The 19908-nt window shown below is 36.4% G+C and overlaps 1 protein-coding gene across 10 annotated transcripts in view; it reads right to left on the reverse strand.

Moving 5' to 3' along the window:
• Positions 1–19908, reverse strand: part of LOC108718052 (lipoma-preferred partner homolog) — a 221653-nt gene that overhangs the window by 17381 nt on the left and 184364 nt on the right. For all 10 annotated transcript variants that reach the window (XM_041564759.1, XM_018265625.2, XM_018265624.2 and 7 more), the window contains one exon: positions 14695–14864. In XM_041564759.1, coding sequence (XP_041420693.1) covers positions 14695–14864 — 170 coding nt within the window. The remainder of the gene's footprint in view (positions 1–14694; positions 14865–19908) is intronic.

Below are 19908 nucleotides of genomic sequence, written 5' to 3' on the forward strand. Positions count from 1 at the left end.
TATCGGATTTATCAAATGGCGAGTTCTAACTTCCACCCATTGATAAATACAATTCAAAAAATCCCATAGGAATGAATAGAATGTGGGTGAGTTTTTATTCATTAAGCTCTAAACTCACATTTGGATATATCTAAAGGTTGGATTCTAATATACAATTTGGCCAAATCAGAATCCTCCAGAAAACCTTCTAGGATTGTGTTTATCTGCATCTATATCTGAATTCCGTGCACCCACAATTAATCAGTTTCCTTTTTGGTGGTACTGGTACTTTAATACCCATAGCGATCTACCTCTGGCCTTACCTTACAGAAGACACACGTTCTGTATTTCTACTGAAAAGAATCAGCACATTGAATTTCAGCTGATGAATATTCAATAAAACTGTATAGTTTATACAAGCTTTCATATGTCATAAAAGTTATCATCAAAGCATTGTAATGGGTCCATATAAAAGCAACCCTAATAAGATAAATGGCTTTTCTTTTGCACATTTGTCTGTAAATTCATTCCTAGATTACCAGGATTCCAGCACAATCCAAAATCTAATAGCAATAGTGGTGGCATTTTTTATATGCATTTACTTTTCTTGTCAGAGGGAGGAACTTTCATTCCTAGTTCCAAACTTGAGAAGAATTCCTTTGTACTGTCAGCATGATTTATATTTACGTACTGCAGCATGAAAATTATGCATAGAGAGTACAGATTTTTTATGGGGTTGTACATCTCCTGCTGATCACATTTAAATGTAGTACAGAGTGGGTGCGTGCAGTATATGTACTGTTACATCTCAGACAGTGTTAGATTAACTCACCCTTTGCCAACCACTTGAAAGAAATATCTTGAATCAGTAGAAAGAAATGTCTCAAACAGAATTATTTCAGTATCAGTCGGAATATTGTTTATGCTCCGCGTAAAAAGTTGTCAAAAACCGAAAAAGCTGGAGGCGAGTTGGGTCAGAGTTGCTTTGTTTTCCGAAGTTTCCTCGTGAGGCAATTACGGCGACTTTGGAAAACGGAGTGCTCCAAGTGCCTGCCCCCAGGCGATTACCGTTTTAGCCGGCGGAAGGCAGGGGAAGGTAGATCGGGGAGATTAGTCACAGCAAAGAAGAGGAGATTTGTCACCTGGCGACTAATCTCCCCGAATCTGCCTTAGCAGGCTGAGGATAAAGAACATACTGAGTCAAAGCAGCACTACTGCCTATGTAGCAAACCTTAAGTCTTTTTTGCCTAGGGATTCACTGAATTCAGGATTCAGTTTGGGATTTGGCCAGGATTCTGGCTTTTTCAGCAGTATTCGGATTCGGCCGAATCTTTCTCCCTGGCCCAAACCTGAATCCTAATTTGCATATGAAAATTTGGATTCGGATTCGAATCATTCAGGGGTTCGGCCAAATCCAAAATAGTGGATCCGGTGCATCCCTATATTTGACAGATACTGATTCATCATGTTTAATTTATCATAAAACTTTTGTTAAAGTTACGCACTTACGTCTGGATTTACAAATTGGCCGCCCCTAGGCCGGCACCACTCATCACCCCACCTTCCCCATCCTGCGCGGGACTATGCTGATGTAAAATTAGCGAAATGCATTATATATTGGTGGGGCCAAACAAATGGTGTAAAATGAGGGGAAACTAAAATTAAGACTTCATTCTACACTGATTAAATATGGCAACTTAATCAGCAATAGTTCTTCACCTGTAGATAACACAAACGGTCTAGCTTTGGATGATGGGGCTGCAGAAGCAGCAGAAGAGTGCATATAGCTGAATTCAAGCGTTTTGTATCGGGTTACACTAAAGAGGAGCCTGTACATACCAAGAAACAATCATAAAAGGCAGAAGAGGTTAATGTTCCTGCACATTCTCAAATGGTTGCTTAATTGTTATGGGTGTTAAATTGCAGTACATCTGCCTGAGGCTTTTCTTGTACTTTAAACCAATAAAACAATATTTTTGCTGTATGTCGAATAGAAAATGCCACTCTATTAGTTTTTTCTTCCTTTGTCTTATATATTTGACACTCACAATTTAGTATCATGGTCAAAACTATTGAACAGAAATATTTTTTTAAAATAAAAATGCCATGCTTTCTAAAAATTCTGCATATTAATGGCCCATCGGTGTTTGTAGAGTGCACCATCAGTCATAGATTTCAGCTATAGTGTAAAACAGCAACCAAAGAGAAACTGTTTTTTGATGAGGCACAAGTCCTGATATGGCAAATCAATTGCACCAAGGTTCATTTTCATTAAAGGGGAACTATGGCAAAAATAAATATTTAATATAAGCTTCATTATACTGAAATAAGAAACTTTCTAAATACAATCAATTAATCATTCTGAACTGTTTCTGACATAATATATATATATGAAAATCGTCGGCGGGATGGCACTCGGAGTGCTTTGTTTTCCCGAAGTCACAATTTTCCTCGTGAGGCAATTCCCGGGCGACTTCGGAAAACGAGTGCCATCCTGCCGGCGATTTTCATTTTAGCCGATGGGAAGGCAGTTCGGGGAGATTAGTCGCCCCGAAGAAGAGGAGATTTGTCGCCGGGCTGCTAATCTCCGCGAATTGCCACGTGTGTTTCTTGCCTAAAGCTGTTTAAAGTTTCATCAACAAGAGAACATGCACAAAAAGTGACATTTAAAGCAGATTGTATGACTGTATTCCTTCTAGTATGGAAATGGTTTGGGAGAAACAGTAGATGTCACACAGAAAATATATATTTCTTCCTGAGAACAGTTATGTCCAAAAAAAATCCAATAAAAGCAAGTAGGTACAGGTATGGGATCTATTACTGATAATTATACAGTTACCTGAACCTATGGGTCTCTTAAGGAAGTCAATATATATGTTTTAAATAGCTACATGAGTCACTTTAGACTAATAACCCAACACACTTGCTTTTTCTGATGCAGTCAGGTTTCCTTAGGGACCTGTGTGAGTGCAGCAGTCACTACCCTAAATGGCTACAAAATAATGAATGATTTTTCATAGAGAAGCCGACTGAGGCCGCATATCACATAACCTAAAATGAAGATAATACATACGCCAGTGCAGATTTGCGAATTCAATATCGCATAACCTTTCCTAAAGGCACACACTTCAAGACAGATAACCAGTGAATCTTCAGCATCAAGTCAGATTAACATAAACCAAATTACTTTGAATGAAAAATCTTATTAAAACAATGATACGTATCAAGATTAATTAAAAAAAAATTGCAGGCTCGACTGTTTCAAAATTAAACGATGAACAAAAATGAGATGAGAAAATATATATCTATATCAGACAGGACATATAAAAATCAAACGTAGTTAACCATAAACCCTCTCATAAAGATGATACTGTTACTGCTCCTTGTTCATGGTTCTGTAAAGCTTTAGCCTACTGCACTGAATGAGGTTATAAACTTCGCTCAAACAGATGGATTCAGCATAATAAGTCAGATAATACTTTTATAGCTAGAATGTAGAACTTTTCCTTAAAGGAGACCTTAATTTAACAAAATATTCTAAGGGTTCAAAAGAGAACTAAATCCCACCCACAAAGAGAAAGCACAATCTACTACCCTCCACTGGCCCCCTTCCTATATAGTCCATTACTTGAAAAAAGTGTCCCCGAATGTAACACTGATATATCCATGCAGAGTAGTGCAGCTGAGCTTATGGGTTACATCTTCCATATTTTTGGATTTCTTTGCTAAGGGAGCGCAGACACTAAGAATTTTGGTACAATCACAGTTGGAGCCAATCTGGTACTCGCTCCAACTGCACATGTTCCAGAAAGCTCTGAAAAATTGATGAAAAGAAAGAAGCAGATCCGAAGATGCCACCCATGAGTTCCGTTGCGCTACTCTGCATGTATAGGTCAGCGTTACATTCAGGAATATCCGGGGAAGCAACAGGGAGGGGGGCCAAAGAAGGGTAGTGGATGGGGGGTTTAGTTCTCCTTCAAGCACCGGTGTTTTCACGTTTTTTTTGCTCTTCTGCCCATTTCAAATGTTCATCATTTTTAATCCTCAATATAAAAGGAAGACTTCATCACACTTAGCATAAATACTTATGTTATTTGCCAAAAATGTTACCAATACTTTGCTAGACCTTTAATACAAAATCACCCTCTAAGGGAAGAACTACATAGGTGATTTCAACGAGTTTTCATTGGATCTGACGCACTGCGCCAAAACTCAGGCGTCAAGTCGGATGCGACAGAAAATAAGGTAAGCAACAGCAATGTCAGATGGTGTTGCAGCATTCATCCGACACGACGGTCGGATGCGGACGCAGCATGCAGCCGCAGCACCACGTCGGATTCGCAGAAAACGTGTGAAAATCGCCCATGTAGTTTCTACCCTAACTGTTTTGTATAATGTTTTCTTAAATTATTGGTGAAATGATTGTGGATATTTTGCCAAAATGTTAGGCACGAAATTACTCTTTCCCATCAATTTTTTTTAGATTACCCATTTGAACATCTCTGAGCATTAACTTGTCAGTGAGATAAAGAAAAATAAAGATGCAGATTTCACACCTTGGTAAATAGGTTGTAGAGCTGATGATCTGGGGAATTTTATGGACCAGTGACACCAGGAAATTAAAACAAAAAAATCCTTTAAATGCATTTACACATAGGGGCTTGTTTATTAACATTGGAGACACACATCACCAATGATGTTGTCCACAGCAACTAATAAGCAGTTTGATTTTAGCAGTCATCTGCAAGTTAAAAACCAAAGCAAAGATCTGATTGGTTGCTATGGGCAACATCATTGGTAACATTTGTCTCCAATGTTAAAACATATTCTCCAAATTGTACAATTAGTTGCACTTGCAGTTTTATTTTTATTATTTTTTTTTTTTATAGGGGCAATGAATGAATATTTAAGGTGAGTTTTCTACTGTACTAATCACCTATAGCAACCAATCAGCGGGTAGCATTTAACTGGTCATCCATTTAAAATTAATCGTCTTATTGGTTGCTAAAGGTTATAGCACCTGAAAAACTTTGTGTCTTTTATTACATAAAGAGATTATCCATGTCTCCAGTAAACAGACCATTAGGTGAGAGATTAAAAATGTCATACACATAACCTTAAACATAATAAAGGCCTTCTACAAATAATGGTTCTCTCTCATTCATAATCTGTACTGGATCATGATTTAAAACTACTGGGTTTTATCTGACTACCATATGCCGAAATGTGCAGCTGACGTGAACAAAACAAATATTTAGAAGACTGTCAAAGCTAAATTCGCGATTAATGTTTTTTTTAAAGGCATTACGGTTATTTTATGTTTTAATTATTGCTTTCTTTACAGTAGGGTTATTTTTAGTCATTTCAGATTTTAAATCCCCCCCCCTAGAGGTTTCAACATTTGATCAGGGCTACAATTTTCTTCTTAAAACATGATATATATTGTATTTGCAAGCTTAGTAGTATTAGTTGTCTCCTATGTTTCCTAGAATGCTAGAGAGAGTGAATTAATGCTTTCAGTCTCAAATTTCATTTGAACTGTGGAATGGGGTTTTAACTGATATCTAAGGCAGAAAACAAACAATCATGAAACTGGACTTCAGGCTGGAACTCCCGATATTTCCAGAATTTGCAGGAAGCCAGGCCCTCAGTTTTGGAACAAACCAGACAATATGTTTGTGGGGGGGCTTCTTTTAGTGAAGGTCTTGCTTTAAGCTCTACCACTAAAACTCTATAGATAGCATGGTGTTAGAGTTCACTTAAATATTACTAATCACCAACTCAATATCTACTGATGAATATTTAAATGATGGACACAAATGGTTTTTATTAGAGAAGAGGGAACCGATACCTATGAATTCTTATTTTCAGTCATGAGGCAAGCACTTCCCCAGTGTTCCAGACTTTACTGTTTATGCCCTTAGCTACATCTCACATAAATGTTGTTAATGTGTTAAAAATGTTTACAAGTTCAAACAGTACTGGGCAGCCCAAAAATAAGGCTGTGTTAACATGCCCCTGTTTGGAATGAAGTGCAAGCCTGTACAGCACCAATGATCATTTCTAAGGAATGGCTGATCAGCTGCAATTTATTCATGAACTATAACAACACAACAAACCTACATTCAAGCCATGATTATAGAGACAAAGAGCTCATTGATGTCATGGAAGAATAAATCAGAATGGCACCACCAGTATTATAAAATTCACATTTTTGCTTTTTACTTTATTGTAAAAGGTAAGATCACAAATGTAACATCTCTAAAACAAAATAGGGTAAACTATATTTAAATGATGGCATCAAATAAACCAGATTATACAACATATTTGAAAGTGTGAACAGTTTATATTAACATGAAGCCAGTCACAAGTAATGTGGCACAGGAAGGGTAGAAACATGAACGAGGGGTTAGTAAGCTGCAGGGGAAATAGTGATATCGCCGGCCCTTTCTATCTTCATTTCAGTTTATTATAAGACAAGAGGAAGCTTGTGGTAAGTGTGAAGGAGAAGCATGTATTGACACTCTTAAATGAAAGAAATAAAAGCCTAAAGTAGTCTTTAATGAACACAAGGCACATGTCAATCACTTATGTTGTAGTTATATTTAAAACAGGCCAAAGTGTTAATATGTTTCCCTGTGGCTCGTTTCCTAAATAGCATGCTCTATGTACGTTTTGATCTAGGAGGCTAGTATGTACTTAGCGCAGCTACAGTTACAAAAAGTAGTAGTTCTTAGAAAATGTCAACCACTTTTACACACATATACAAGAAAACTAAGCGCTGGCAAATATTCTTTTGTCTAAAGATCTATTTATGGACCTCAAGGAGTAAATAGAAAGTAGAAGTGAGGGAACAAAAGAAAAACAAAGATAAGTACACTTTCGATTGATTCCACCTGCATGTTGTTTAAAGCATTGCCAATTTCTGAAGTGCTGGGTTATTTATGAAGTGTTTGGGATGCTTCATTTAGGTAATAACAATCCGGAGAAAATTGGATGTTAGCAGCCAGAAGTGAAAGCAAATTATGACGTTTCCACATTATAGTTTTTTTTCCCTCATTTGTAAAGAAAATCGCAGGGAAAATAGGAGGAAAAAAAATCACAAAATGACATCCACTGATGTTTGTGGTGCAGGATGTTCTATGAGCAATTATCAAGAGAATGACAGAAAATTGACCCATTTACTCTGAAAAGTTCTTCACCATTTCATTTCATGCCCATTTCAGAACACTCAGTTCTTATGAGGGCGGAAGACAGATTAGAAGCCTACAACCTTTTTATTTATTTTTTTATGTTTAGGGGGGAAAAAACAAACAAAACACAAGGGCCTTCCAAAGAACTTGCCTGTGTTTGTGCAACAAGGTTTCAGAAATGCTCTGTGTTTGGTATCTCACCTAATTATTTGGTATCAGCCTGAGGAATATTCAAAATGCCTCCATTGCTATGGCTAAGAGGTGAAATAATGATATTTATAACAGATCGGGGTGAAGGCAGAAACAATTCTATTGTTGCCTGTATTAGGGGTGCACTAATAGGATTCAACTGACAACCACAGTCCTAACTGGCAGACTGAAATGTGCAAAAAAGTGTTTTTCAATATGTACACATTTGCTTCAGTTAAGATAGCTTGATAATGTATGTGATGGCAACTCATGGGGCATACAAAAACGACACCAGAGGGTAATACCTGCAAGATTCTTGTATATCAGTCTAAATAATATGACAATGTTTAATTGTGTCCAATACTAGATAACTACTACTACGAACATAAACATGAATACCTCTCATTTTCCCATTTCCTAAATATGTCACACAGGAGGAGAGACAGACTACATGCAAGCAGGAAGAAACTGGGCAACAAAAGTAGAACTCGTGTCTGAAGGGCTACCATTAGTTGCATTGTCAGAGTGGTGTCTTTGTATACAAAATGTTTATCAATGATAATCCGACCCACAACCTCTTGGGTGGTCCCCACATGAAAGTCTACCTGCTATGTTGTTTTACCATGTGTAAACTTCAAAAGGTATTAGTACTGAGATTAACTGGCCCCTACATTGTGTACACCTCGAATTCAGAAAGTAAACTCCTGCATTGTTCACACTTGTAACACCTCTATTGTTCACACCTGTAGCACCTCTATTGTTCACACCCAAAAAGCCCTGTACTGTTCCCAATGCATTTGCATGTATGGAAATAAAAGTTAAAAGGATTTTGAGTGTTATTCACTTTTTTTAACCACACTGCTATTATTCTGAAAACAACTAGTAAACCTTTCTTAAGTAGTATGGATGTGAAAAGAAGCAATAATATATAGTCTGCAAGATTATCCACAATTATAGAAGAGTTGGCACTTTAGTGAACCTGCATTGGTGTTTTTATCTGCCAAAAGCCATAATGGTTGTCGCTCATTTTAGATAATTTCATTTGTGATAGTTAGTCACTTGAGATTTGTGTAATTTTGTGAGTTTGAAGACAAAAATATATCTGGCATCCCATGGTCAACTCACTTTTATGAGTTTTCCATGAAACAATAAAAACAATACAAGGTGAGATATACTGGTTTGCTCTCAGAACATCTGCAAGTCCAGGTAGTGGGTTTCACCAGCTGCTGGTTAGACATGTTTCAGTCTCTTTTAAAAGTTAACTTACCCGGACATAAAAATATGTATAATACAAGTCCTTTTGAAAATAAACATGAAAACCAAATTATTTTGGTTATTATAAAACATCCATAACTGTTGGATGTTTGAAAGTCTCAGCTGTCAATCATATATTGCATGCCCCTCCTATATGCCTCAAAGAAGAGGAGCAGGCAATTACTTTCACTTTCAATTCTGCATTTCCTAGATTTCCGACTAAGACAAAGAATTAAATAATTTTTATAGTGTAAGTGAAGTGTAAGTGAAGTTTATTTTGCTTGACTATCATAACAAAATAGGATTTGGAATTATTTCTTAAGGTGACAGGTCCCCTTTAACATTTAAAAATAACAACAAAACATACAAATTCACAAGTAGTTTTCAACTTCATAATTCAGTTCATTACTGTATAAATCAAACTCTCACACACATTTTCCGCATGGATAATATAAGTATTTAAGCAACCATAAAAAGTGATTTACTAGCATTAATAAAAGATTTCAAGAACTAGAACGTATCTGTCACATTAATTAATAGATACAACACGAACAGAAGAGAATAAAGATCTCCAGATTGGAGAGGTTAGAAGAGGGTTTTTTGTGTGTGTGTTGGGGGGGGGGGGTTAAAAACAGGGGGACAGTATAAAACAATGGGAAGTACAATTTGGTCCTAGTTCTCACTTTGGGGTAACTTTGGTAACAATTTAAATAAGATTGGCAATTTCTCATGCCTCACTCTCTCCACTCTCACTCCAAGGTTCAGTGACAAAGTTTAACGGATTTCTCCTTGTTCTTCTCTGACCACTCTACAGCTAAATATAATATCCTAGTGGTGGTAATAGCCATAAATGAGTTATTGTTTAGGCATGTAGAAACAATTACTACAATCTAGAAAAATAGGGAATAAAGATATTAAAATGCATAAAAACGATTTTTTAAATATAGTTATTCTAATATATAAAGTTAATGTATTTCTTCTCAATACGAGTCGTCTGTTCTTTGGCCTCAAGTGTACAGCAGCACGTGATCCAGCTCCAAATTGGAACACATATAGGGAAGCTATGAGAGATACAACCAGCTGCATACAGCAGCTCTCGGAAAGTGTCTTAAATCTATATATTAATTAGAAGTCAGGCTTTGGTTCCATAAAAAGAAAATAACTGGATCATCTTAAAAGATGTGTAATGGTGTTTTACTCCTGGTTCTATGGGGCATATATGGTGGACATGTCCTAAGGTGATCTGGTTTTGGGTGTTTACAATTTGGTCTTTTCAGTCTTACAACTGAACCTACAGAAAAATCCTTAAAGTGGACCTGTCATCCAGACACAAAAATCTGTATAATAAAAGTCCTTTTCAAATTAAACATAAAATCCAATTTCTATTTTTTATTAAAGCATTCATAGCTGTTGTAAACTCATTTAAAAATCTCAGCTGTCAATCAAATATTGTCTGCCCCTCCTCTAGGAGTGCCAGTGGCATGGAGGCGGGGCAGACAATTACTTTCACTTTCCATTCAGCACTTCCTAGATGTCACTGCTCTCCCCACATTCCCCTGTTCTCTTTACCGTTTAATTGTGTAGCCAGGACAAAGAAATGGACATCAGGTCCCCCATTAATGATGCAAGGCTTGCCTTAATAAAACTGTCCACAAAATGGCTGCTTCCTGCTTGCTATAATTATGAATTCCCAGACTGAAGGAAACAAGACTCAAATAACTTATATAGTGTAATTAAAGTTAATTTTGCTTGACTAATGTGATAAAATAGGATTTGGAATGTTTTTTTTTGGGTGACGTTTCCCCTTTAAGAAGCCCTAATGGGAGCACCACCCAAGGAAGTCCCTAAAATAAAAATATTAATTGTTGAACCATATATTCCTAGTGGCCAGGCAAACGATAGCAAAACGTTGGAAATCCCCCAATATAAATTACAGTATGTTTAAAAATAAAATTGATTGGATTTTTACAAAGAGAAATTAACTGAATTAGCTATGGACAGGCTTCAATCAGTCCAAAAGACATGGCAACCATGGGTCATTTATAGGTTTAATGGCACACTCCCTACACGACTCCTAACTCTATAACAGAGATGACACCACTCCAGTCTTAACAAAGAATAATGGATGATAAAAGATGACCACCAGTCTCCATTAGGTTGTTTTTGTTAAATTTCCTTTCATATTGTTATCATTTTGTTGATGTTGATGAATTAAATTGCAATGCATATTTCTTTCTCAAATTGTATTAACTCTCATAGCACAATATACGATTATATTACATTAGAGTAAAACAGTCAATCCTGAAAGTATGATATTCTACCAGATTGAACTAGTTTTCAGTGGATCCTCCCCCACTATGTATAAGTCAAATATACACAAGGTTTGCTAATGTTAACTTGTACAATCAGATGTGTAAAAAAAATACTGTTATATATGTGACTATGAAAAACTGTACAAATAAAAATATTTAAAAAAAAGAGGTGTATGGGTATACATATGAACAAAAGCTACAGGCGTCTATTGATAGGCCAATAAAAAGTGTATGGCTAGTTTTAATGACATATACACTTTAGGATTTTTTAGGGCTGTATTTATCAAAAGGTGAATTCTCATTTTTATCCTTTGATAAATATATCCAACGCCAAGTAATAGAAAAATGTAGAATGCCCCTGGGAACTGTATGTAATGAACCGTGGAGTTTATACATATGCCCCTGAAAAACTAAATGAATGCATTCAGTTAAAGTTTGATAAACCTGACTATAATTGCATTTCAACTTTATTTAAATAAAGAAGAGAAATTACCAGTTGGTGATTTAGATTTATTTGACTTTAATGTAATCGTATTTCTTTGTTTTGATGTTCCCTCTACTTTTTTTCCCTTTGATTAGTTTTTTGAGGATACATAAAATACGCCTGATAGTGTTAGCAAATTATTTCCATCCATTTACTCTGTTTTGTACACAAAGAAGAAAACATCAAGACGGTCCTCTTATGAATGAAGCATATGACTGCAGGAAAGTACATAACTGAAAAGCACTCAGGTATGAAAATTAAAGACTATTTGCTAGTTCCAAATCACAGCAATTCCGCCAAGTTATATGAATAGCTCTAATTAAGTGATCATTTACAAAACACAGATAATCTGTAATGCTGAGTACATACTTTGTAGGTAAATTGTTGTATAAAGGGCTGAAATTCTATTTTGTGTAAAATTGGGCTGCAATCTCAAATATTTATGTCTAAGTAAAGTAACTTTACATTTTACACCACTTGGCCATTTATTTTAAAATAACAGGGTACTTGAAATAACACATGCGCACACCAATTGGCATAAATTGCTTTTTAAATGTCACATAAAAGTGTTTTTTCATATTGCCGCCAAAACTCACAGTATCAGAGCTTACCTTTCCTCCCGAACAATATGATTAATATGAAATGATCTGATCTATAGAACACTTAAATGGAAACTATACCCCCAGAATGAATACTTAAGCAACTGATATCACAAGTGTACTATAAATTTATCTTACCAAGTGAAATTGGAATTCACAATAACAGCAAACAGGCAGGTGCCATTTTGTAGACACTGTTATTAAAGGAGAATTCAACCCTTTGGCAAAAAAACCTTACCCCACCCCATGTAGACCGCCCTCCCTCCTCCCCCTAGCCTAACTGCCCCCCCCCACGGGGAAATGCCCCTTACTTTTTACTTACCCCTTGAAGCAGATTCAGGCATCAGAGTTACATGCAGCCATCTACCGGGTCTTCGGTAAGCTGAGATGGAGACCGGTTGGAGCAATTTACTGGTTTGCGACAACACCAAAATGGATGGAAATTGCCGAAGCGCCGGAAGAAGACAGGAAGACCCGGAAGTTGGCTGTTGTGAGCTCCGATGCCTGAATCTGGGGTAATTAAAAAGTTAGGGGCATTTCCCAAGGGGGGGGGCAGTTAGGCTGGGGGGAGAAGAGAGGGGTGTCTACGTGGGGTGAGGGGTAGGGTTTTTTTTTGCAAAAGGGTTGAATTCTGCTATAAGGCAAACTTTGCATTATGCCAAACTGTTGTTTATGTGCAAGAATGGGGTACCTGATACCCCTACCCATGCATAGATGGTTAGGAGGGAGGGGAAATGAGGGGCAGGTAGTATATGAGTGACAGCTCAGACTTTTACACAAGTTTATAACAAGCATGGATGTTTTACTTGAAAAACCTGTCATGTTTAATTTGAATATTACCTTTATTATAAGTCTTTTTTATGTCTATGTGACAGGTCTCCTTAAATGAAAAGGGCTTCTGCTGAACATACTTTTTGCAAGGGGAACATGGCAACCATAACTACCAGTGCAAAGGTAATTCCTCTGCATAGTGGACTTGTGCTAGCAAAACAGTCCCACCAATGGGCAAAGTTGGCAGTTTGTAATGATCTGCATTGCAAGGACCAAACTCAAATAGGCTTCAATTCACTGTTTAGCTCAAGAAATAACAAAAACAATAGATTTGTATTTGTGATCAAAAAAGTATGCAAATAATATGTTCATCATATTCACTGAAGTTATGTCAAAGAAGAGTGTATGGTGCACCCCTTTAAATGTCCTAAATACGAGAGAGTATCCAGCTGGCTTTTTCACAGCTTCAGTTTTTTGACATTATGATTTGGTCTCACTGGCCCTTTGATTACTTGGTGGAGTGGATGGAATTGCAGACGCCTCTACATGTAGTGGAGTTGCATGAAAGCATTGTGACACAATATATGCATTTATAAAGTGTTGTAAATATTATTATCTGTAGATGTGTGCCTAAATGTAAAACAGAGCTGCATTACTGATTACTGTAACATCTTGTATGAAATGCATGCATTGTACTCAACCTTATATGAGCTATTGCTGTAAAGCTCCGTATTTATTGCAATAGCAACAATGCACAGCTTTGGTTTATATGGACAACAAATATTCACATGATGGCACACCTGAGTTGAAATCACAGGTGGTGGTGATTAATCCCTTGAGCAGGACTACAAGATCCATGGAGTGAAGTAAAAACAACAAAAAAACAAAAACAAATTAACAAAGCTGTGATTATATTTAAGAGCCTGCAAGTGTCATCAAAGAATCAAAAAAGTTCCTCATCCAGCTATACAGAGAATCGTTTTAACCTTGCACTCAACTTATGATAATGCTGTCTTTGGAAACAAGACAACTGGCTGGAGACTGCACTTTTAATCTTTCAATAAGACGTTTCTGCATCTATCATTCATATTTTTAAGTGCAGTGTACATGCAAATCAAGAATGTATACAAAACTAAATACAAAGACAGTCTGAAAGTCAGCAGTGTCAAGGTTTATTTGGGTAGTCTTTAACGCAATCTATCATCTGCAAAATATCTTTTTAACAAGTCAAATACTGAATAGAAAAGGTTTGAGTCAAGCATTAAGAGAGCGAAACTACACAGAAAAATAACCTTTTTTAATTTTTTTATTTTTTATTTTTAAGACTTTGTCGAATACGGAAATCTACACAAAAGTTTTGGCTAAATAGCAAATACGAAACCGCATTTGGTTATTACAAATCTGAAATTTTAAATTGCATATTTTTTCACATTTGGTTTGTCATATTGCATTGGTTCAATGCCGTTATATAAGCCAATGACAAAATAGAGAGAAAAATCTTACCTTTTGCAGTTTAGAAGTAATCTTTACAGTGGTTCTATCAAAAGAGTTACTAGGTTTAATCAAAACTCTTGTTTAATCAAAAAAATTCCTTGGAGAAGTGACAGCTGAAACTTGCTAAACACATTCTAAAATCAAAGTGATACCATTCAACCCATGAACCTCTTCTCATAGACTCAATTTCATACTGCCTATACATATAGCATATTCCCCGTCAAACCCCTAAGCTGGAAAGTTCATCAATCCTAGATGCAAATATTGTTTATAATTAACCAAACAGCAAGCTTTTCCTTTTTTTTTACAAAAGGAAATAGAGCACAACAGAAGATACAGCTGCATGAAGGTCTGGTTATTTAATAAATGGCTATTAATTATCATCAATCGTATGAAAATCCAGACTTGGGAATACTTACTATGTAGCAGGGCTCACAAAAGGCCTTTTTCTCCACGGCAAAAAATGGTTGTCCACGCAGCTTACTGTTGCAGGTCATGCAGGTGAAGCAATCTACGTGGAAAACTTGGTCCATTGCTGTGCATCCAGTGCCTTCACCGACCACATTCTCTCCACAGCGAGAGCAGCGTCCTGAAACAAAAATTTACAATATGTCGTTTTATGTGATCTTTCAGTTCGAGCAAAATTGAGGCTTTTACTATCACATACACATAAGTCCTGTTGTACTTAACGTAAGTATATCACTCTCTTCCACATCCCACCCATCCATGTAATTATCAATGCAGAAAAGCAACTACTTTTATAATATTACAGCTAAGGCAACAGAATGATCAATACAACTATAAGAGGATGCTATGTAAGCCAAAGCTCTCAAGGTTCACAATAGCAGGCCACAGGAAATAGGTATTTAAAAAAAAAAGTATTACATCATCTAAAAATCATGATTAATATTTTTATCCTCCTGAAAAAAAACTTCAATACAGACAATGAGTATTTCAGTACATATTCATGTTTAACTTAAGTCCTGTGAGTAAATATATGTTTTATGACAAAAGCAAATAAAGGTAATCAACTGCTCCCTTGCAGTGCTGGTGGGGTGTAAGCACTTCCCCCAAGTGCTCTGGTTTGTTCCCATACAGAAAAAATACAGATAGGTTATCTGGCCCTGACTTAGAAGACCTTTATTTTACCTTTATATATACCTTTTATGTATATGGTAGTCATATTAAGCTGCTATGTTCCACTGGGACAGGGCTTTGTGAAAGGTGAAATCTGTTAAGTGTTTGAAACTGCTCATTAATTAGGGCTCATGCGGCCTATACCTCCTGGGCCCCCCTGCAGCCGCAGGGTCTGCTTCCTCTGTAGTTAAGCCGCTGAATAAGAGATGATTAGAAAATGATAGAATAAAGAAAGCCAAAGACAGAGTAGAGACCTTTTTGCCATAAACACTTACTTGCCCTTATCCTACACATGAGTCAAATGCATTAGAATTGTTTTCTTTGCTCCAGTAAATAAATCAGAGATTGTTCACTGAAAGTTAAGCTAAATGTTTAAAGGCTTTTTAAAAATCCTTTAGAAATTCAATCAAGCTTCTGTCATTTCATTATGACATAACTACATTATGGCAGCAGTTCTTATTTACTGGTTGATACATAGAGCAATAACAATTTTGTTTTTAAACCACTTTGCGGTGTACGCAAGGCAAGAAAGGATGATATGGGTTTTGCCATTGGAAAAAAGCAGTGAAATGGGGTCAATGTGATGCGTACTGAGTGCTGGACCATGAGAACAGGAAAGAAAAGATTTTTTTTTTTTTAATTGTTTTTATTGAAAGTTTGTTTGCAAGCATGTCATACAACAGTGGACCAAATAAGTCAATGTAATAGTCATCAATGTTAAAGAAAATGCAAGCCATATAGGATATGATACATTCGAAGAGAAAAAAAAAAAACAGAAACATAGAACAGAAAAGAAAACAGAAACATAAAACAAAGCTAGCATAACATTACTTTCTATGGATTTGCAGCATGTATATATCAATATTCCGAGGTTGAACACAGATTTCCAGATTTAAAGAAACAGGTTAGGTGTATTTACCTTAAGTAAGACGTCAAAAGCCTATTAGTACGGTGACTCCTGGGGGGCGAACTCGTGGGAAGATTTATTTTTTTAAATATTAGGACAAGTAACCTTAATGCCTTCTGTCCAACATATTTACTTAAATAAGAAATGAAACTGTAAAATACATTGGGGGTCGGGTGATTTAATTTAGTTCAAAAACTTAAGGTGGACATAGATGTACAGATATTGTATGAAACAAAGGTTCGTATGATGTACGGGGTGTGTATGGCAGGAGACAGGCCGACTGATATCAGCAAAAGACTTGCATATTGGTTGGCTCATCGATCGGCCAGGTAAGAAAATTTTGATGAGCCCGAGCATCGGCCAGGGTTTACTGCTGAATCCTCAAATACAGGTAGAATTCGATTGTTTTACTTGTATATCTGATGGTTCAGCTCTAATGTGGTTATTTACTAAACTCTGGTCGGGCTTTTTGGGGCAAAACGCTAATTTTTCTAAATTTATTAAAGCCCTATGCAGCAAAAAGCCCAAATCCGAAAATCCGCCATATCAGACCTGCCGAAGTTGTGTATAAGTCAAAGGCCCTATGCTATTTTCAAGATTCTGTGGTCTGCGCAGGAATAAGCCAGAAAATCCAACCTTTTGGGGCTTTTGGAACAAAAATCAGAAAAATGTGGGCATTTTAAGAAACAGCCCAAAAGGAATTGATCGATTCGGGGAAAAAACTCAAGTTTTTACCTGAAATGATTAAATCAAGCTTATTTTTAATAATAAATAAGGTCAAAGTGAGGGTAGTTTGGTCGGACTTTTTTTTTATCTAAAAAATCTGAAAAATCCGGATTTTGATAAATAACCCCCCTAAGTTTCTGTTTTAAAACCAGAAGGTTTTTCCAGCGACCAAAGATGGTAATTGTTATGTCTATGGCCACCTTTAATAAATTGATGCACTTTAGACATTAGTTTAGAATTTGGTGAGAATATGGATGAACTGCCAAACTTAAGAATTCCAGTGACACTTTAGAAATGCATTTGGTGCTGCCGTATAAATGCAAAAATGGGATTCACAAAGTTAAGGAATGATACCACAGGTACATCATAGGAACCTTTCTCAAGTAGGATCATTGGCCTTAACAAGGGCATAATGCTATGTATAACAAAAATAATATTGACATTATAAGAACAATGTTGTATGTGTGTGGGACAACTGTGAGAACTAATTCCTGCTCATTCCTTTACCAAAATACTTCTATTCAGTTCGCTAGTTTAAAAACTACAGGAAAAATCTGAACACAGAAAGTTCTTAAGGGGTAAACACAAGCCATGGAAAGGATTAACTTGGATCAATATAAGCACAAGTGGATGCTAATTTTATGAATATAAATAGAAAACAATTGGTGTAAGAAATTACAGCTAATGCAGTTCTGTGAATTCTGCTTATACAAGCTATTCAATTCAAAAGAAAAGTGAGGTTCATAGGTAATGCACATGGTCAGTGACCTCATTTAACCCAAGGGACTTACATTTAATTATCTGTAAACATTTTCTCCTTGACTTACCATAAAGCCTGGAAGCCTGCTAGCATGGTTAATTAAATCCTTCTACTCAAAGCCTATCTGCTCCAATACAAATTTTAATATGCTAAGATCCGGATTTCCATACACTGACTAATATAGTTATTAGCTGACAGCTATGTGGATGCAGCAATTACAATGCTACATGGACCCAAGGCAGGAAATATTTCATGCAAATCACAGTCAATGCCACTGCCTATTTGCCCTTCTCCAATTACCTGATCAACGGGCCATAATAACAGTGGATAAGCTGTCGGCTCCATACCAAATGAAATGGATGAACGGAAGATAATACATTGGAGACGATAAATCGGTAAAGACAGGAACAGCGTTAAAAAGAAAATAAAAAAGGGGTTGATGCATTAAGCTGGAGGAAGAGATTAGCATTATAAGTGATAGAATAATTAAACTCCTTTAATGACAGAAAAATGTTACGTTCAGCAGAGAGCTCAGATACACATCTTTCCCACTCATTTATTGCACTGAGAAATAGCAGAAGAAGAGCAACCCTTTATAGCAGGAAGGTACTGGCAAACTTACAACCAAGACTGAAGGAAGGGGCATGCATCTATATAAAATACATACATATAAATATACTGTAGATACATACTTTACAACAGCTAATGCCCTGGTGTTACCATAAATACTATTGATACTGCAGGAAAAGAAGAACTCATGGGTCTGAATGGAAAAGGTCAAAAGGTTTAAAAGCATATTTATCAAATGGTGAACTCTACTGATGAATATGATTCTAAAAATCCCATAGGAATAAATAGAAAGTAAGTGAGTTTCATTGTGGCGAGTTCTATATTTCATAATTTGATACATCTGCGTCTAAGTTTATTAAGTTCATAACTCTTGGTGAAGTGAGTTTGTTAGACGAATGAAAAAGACTCTACAGTTTGGTCAATGTTCTTTAATCAAATTAAAAATCCCACTTAAAAGGTGTTCAAAATGTTAACATGGAAGCTTGGTCAAAATATATGCTGTAAATAACATGGCTCAATCCAGCAAGTGGTTGCTGTACAACTAAAACTTGTTCAAGACGGTTATAATTATTTCAGTTAAGTTGTGCCTGATCCTAATTATATTCTGTGAGATTACTGGAGTTCTACATGTACTTTTCTTTAACTTATTTAAATAGTGCCATATCTGCTCCAACTCACCTTCAAACAAACAAAGCCCAGATATCTTGTCAGAATAATTACATTACATAATTACAACCGGTGTACAGAAATTCTCCCTAAGTGTATTATGTATACTTAGCTCTCTGTAAGTAGAGTTAATTAGCTAGGAAAGAAGATCTAGACAAGGAATGTCAAGTTAATTTCCCTGGTAATCCATAATACCATACTTCAAGCAGACAGCACATAATAAAAATAACACTTGGTAAGCATAATTAACAATAATGTATACTGCATGACATACCTACACACCGACCGGATCAGATGATATATAATGATATGTGGGGAGGGAGAGAAAACAAAGTATCTGCCGATTTGTGTGAGGAATATTGTAATATGGTTCTGATTATAATTTGGTTCAATGACTTTACTAGTGAATGTGTAATTGATTCATATAGCAAAAAATGTGTCAGCCTATCCATGGATCACATTTCTAGATTTTTTTTACAAGCTCTGGCTCGTCATCTGAAAAGTCTAGCTATCCTTTCCCCAAGATGTACAGGACAGTACACCTGGGGTCTATTTTTATTTTGGTTTCTACCTACATTCCATCCTGGGATTATTTTGGCAGTAGGGTAGGGTAAGATGGGGGTGGCAGGGGGTCTGGATACACAGTATGCAGTACAGTTAGGCCCTTAATCTTTGGACAGAGACAACTGTTTCTAATTTTGGTTCTGTACATTACCACAATGAATTTTAAATGAAACAACTCAGATGTAGGGATGTCGCGGACTGTTCGCCGGCGAACTTGTTCGCGCGAACATCGGCTGTTCGCGTCCGCCGCAAGTTCGCGAACGTCGCGCGACGTTCGCCAATAGGCGTTCGCGTCAATGTCGT

The sequence above is a fragment of the Xenopus laevis genome, chromosome 5S (assembly GCF_017654675.1).
Source record: "Xenopus laevis strain J_2021 chromosome 5S, Xenopus_laevis_v10.1, whole genome shotgun sequence".
Classification (NCBI taxonomy): Eukaryota; Metazoa; Chordata; class Amphibia; order Anura; family Pipidae; genus Xenopus; species Xenopus laevis.